General features: G+C 27.7%; 1 protein-coding gene across 1 annotated transcript; it reads left to right on the top strand.

Annotated features, from left to right (window-relative positions):
* Positions 1-360: 360 nt before the first annotated feature.
* Positions 361-705, top strand: LOC111035202 (the record flags this gene model as incomplete). Its single annotated transcript, XM_022316724.1, has 1 exon — positions 361-705. A coding segment is annotated over one exon (345 nt), but the record flags the coding sequence as incomplete, so codon positions are not given.
* Positions 706-2,540: the final 1,835 nt, after the last annotated feature.

Below are 2,540 nucleotides of genomic sequence, written 5' to 3'. Positions count from 1 at the left end.
AACATGTTACATGTTTATCGAACATATTTTGATATTATTTGTTATATATCATTATTTTTTATCTTTGACAAACGTTTTTTTAATAAAATATCATTTCAATATACTATTTTTGTCTAATTTCTATTGAAAAGACAAATTTACAAAAATTATTACAAGGGTAAAAATTGCCTAATTATTATGAATGAAGTGTAATTAGGGTCATAAAATGAAAAAAATTGTTGTTAAAATTATTTTATATGGCGTGATAAATTTAATGTAAGACAATATCATTATTTCATTATTTTTTTTTTATTTTCTTAAGTAAAATATTTTTTGGAGTACTTATGGAGATTATAGTAATCAAATTTCGGACAAGTATAGGCAGGTTTTTTGGCAACAAGTTGCGTCAATCGCATCGGCGATAAGACCACTAACACGAAGTTAAAAGTAATAATTAAAAATGATTTCTGTGTCGACGATTGCCTCACCGGGGCAGATTCATTGATGGAAGCAATTGAATTGCGTGACGAATTAATTTCAATTATGCGAGGTGGGGGATTCGAATTATCAAAATGGACTACGAACCATACAGATTTATCTCAGAATCAAAACAAAGATGAATTAAAGACCGTACCAATGGATAGAGAAATCGTGAAAACTCTAGGTTTATACTGGGAACCGAAAAGTGATTACTACATACGTACGTCGTACAAGTACCGTAAGTAAAAACTGAAACAACAAAAAGACATATTCTTGACGGCCTAGCAATGTTTGAATTTTTTTTTGAAATGTTTAAATTTAAATTTAAAAAAATTATGGTAAATTGAGTGTATCTTATACCCATACTATTGATTAAAAAAAATACAGTCAGTAGAATCAACATAAACAAATATCCGCCGAAATTGATAGCCGGTGGAATCAATAAATAAAAAAGCTCGGCGGAATCAATAAATAAAAAACCTTGGTGGAATCGATAGCCGGCGGAATTGATATTAAAACGGCGGAATCGCCGGAATCGATAAAACCCTGTTACTTTACCCATTCGGCTTAGTAGGTCCGGTAATATTGGTGGGTAAAATATTGTTGCAATAAGTTTATGGCGTTGCAACAGCCCAGTTCTATCACACATACAAGTACAGCAGGAGACATACAATAATTGTCTAAACGAGCTCAATTCATTTAGTATACCTCGTTAGCTGGGCTCTGACAAGAAGAAATTAATAGAGATTACACGGATTTGCTGATGCATCCACGAAAGCACACGGTGCGTGTATATATGTTACGGGCAATGTGGAATACCGGGCAATGTAAACCACGAATTTTTTTTTAACCAAAGAATATTATTTTTTATTATTATTACACCTATTTATAGTATTGATTTTTTTTAAATAAAATATTAATTTATTAAAATTAAAAAAAAAAATTTTTTTTTTATTTTAAAATCATTATTCATTTTATTCATTTATCATAATACAATAAACTATGAATTTTTCGAAACATTGTGTATAAACTTATTTTTGTTACTTATGGTACTGCCTATTTAAAAATCAAGTGTAGAAAAGCAGACAAACTATGTAATTGTAAGTGCCATGGTTCTAAAACTTGTTCAAATAAATAGGTAAAATCATAAAAATAAAATGATGATACTTGTTATTTATTTATTTTTTTGTTTTTCTATCAAAATATTCGTATTATAGTACATGAATAAAATTAATAATGATTGTTTTTAAAAAAACATTATATTATAAATATGTAATGATAATAATTTATAATAATAATAAATAATAATATTAGTTGGTTAAAAAAAATTCGTGGTTTACATTTCCCGGGCAGAACCACATTGACTGGGCAATGTACACATTGGCCGGTATTCCACATTGCCCGTAAAATGATATATATGCACACAACAGATACGGATGGCATCGTTAAATCGCAACAAGTAGGTGCTAATAACTTAAGTCTCGTATGGCGCCATTAAAGGTTATTTCAGTGCGTTACATGTTCCAAAGCACAGCCAAAAAATGTATCGCTTGTAATGGGTAATCTGCCCACGCTCCGAGGTAGTTTAAATATATTTTTTTAATATTAATAGTAACAGCCATACTACATTTAAAGTAAAAATACGTTAGCTGGTTCAATTAAAGACAATTTTTTGTTATTAGATGTGTTACCATTTGAGTCTGTTTATAAGAAAATAATAATTGTATATATAATTAAAAATTTTGAATCATATCTGGATATTAATAAGGTAATAATTAAAAGACAAAATAGAGCATTTGATGTTAAAATGGAATATCCTAAAAAAACGTTTGGTCAAAAATTCATTGATTATCTAGATCCAAAAAATTATAACTTAATGCCAATAAATATAAAAAAGGACATATTCTTTACAGAAGGTTAAACGTATTACTACAGGAATGAAGATTCATATTTGGTTATTTTCAATACTTTAATAAATTATAACGAAATATATTTTAACTTTGTAATTTAATATTAGTATAAGTATTCTAATTGTATGTATTGATTACTAAATTCTTGTAAGTTTTTTTTTCTACTTATAA

The sequence above is a fragment of the Myzus persicae genome, unplaced genomic scaffold (genome assembly GCF_001856785.1).
Source record: "Myzus persicae strain clone G006 unplaced genomic scaffold, MPER_G0061.0, whole genome shotgun sequence".
Taxonomy (NCBI): domain Eukaryota; kingdom Metazoa; phylum Arthropoda; class Insecta; order Hemiptera; family Aphididae; genus Myzus; species Myzus persicae.
This window is presented reverse-complemented; position numbering and strand designations above follow the sequence as displayed.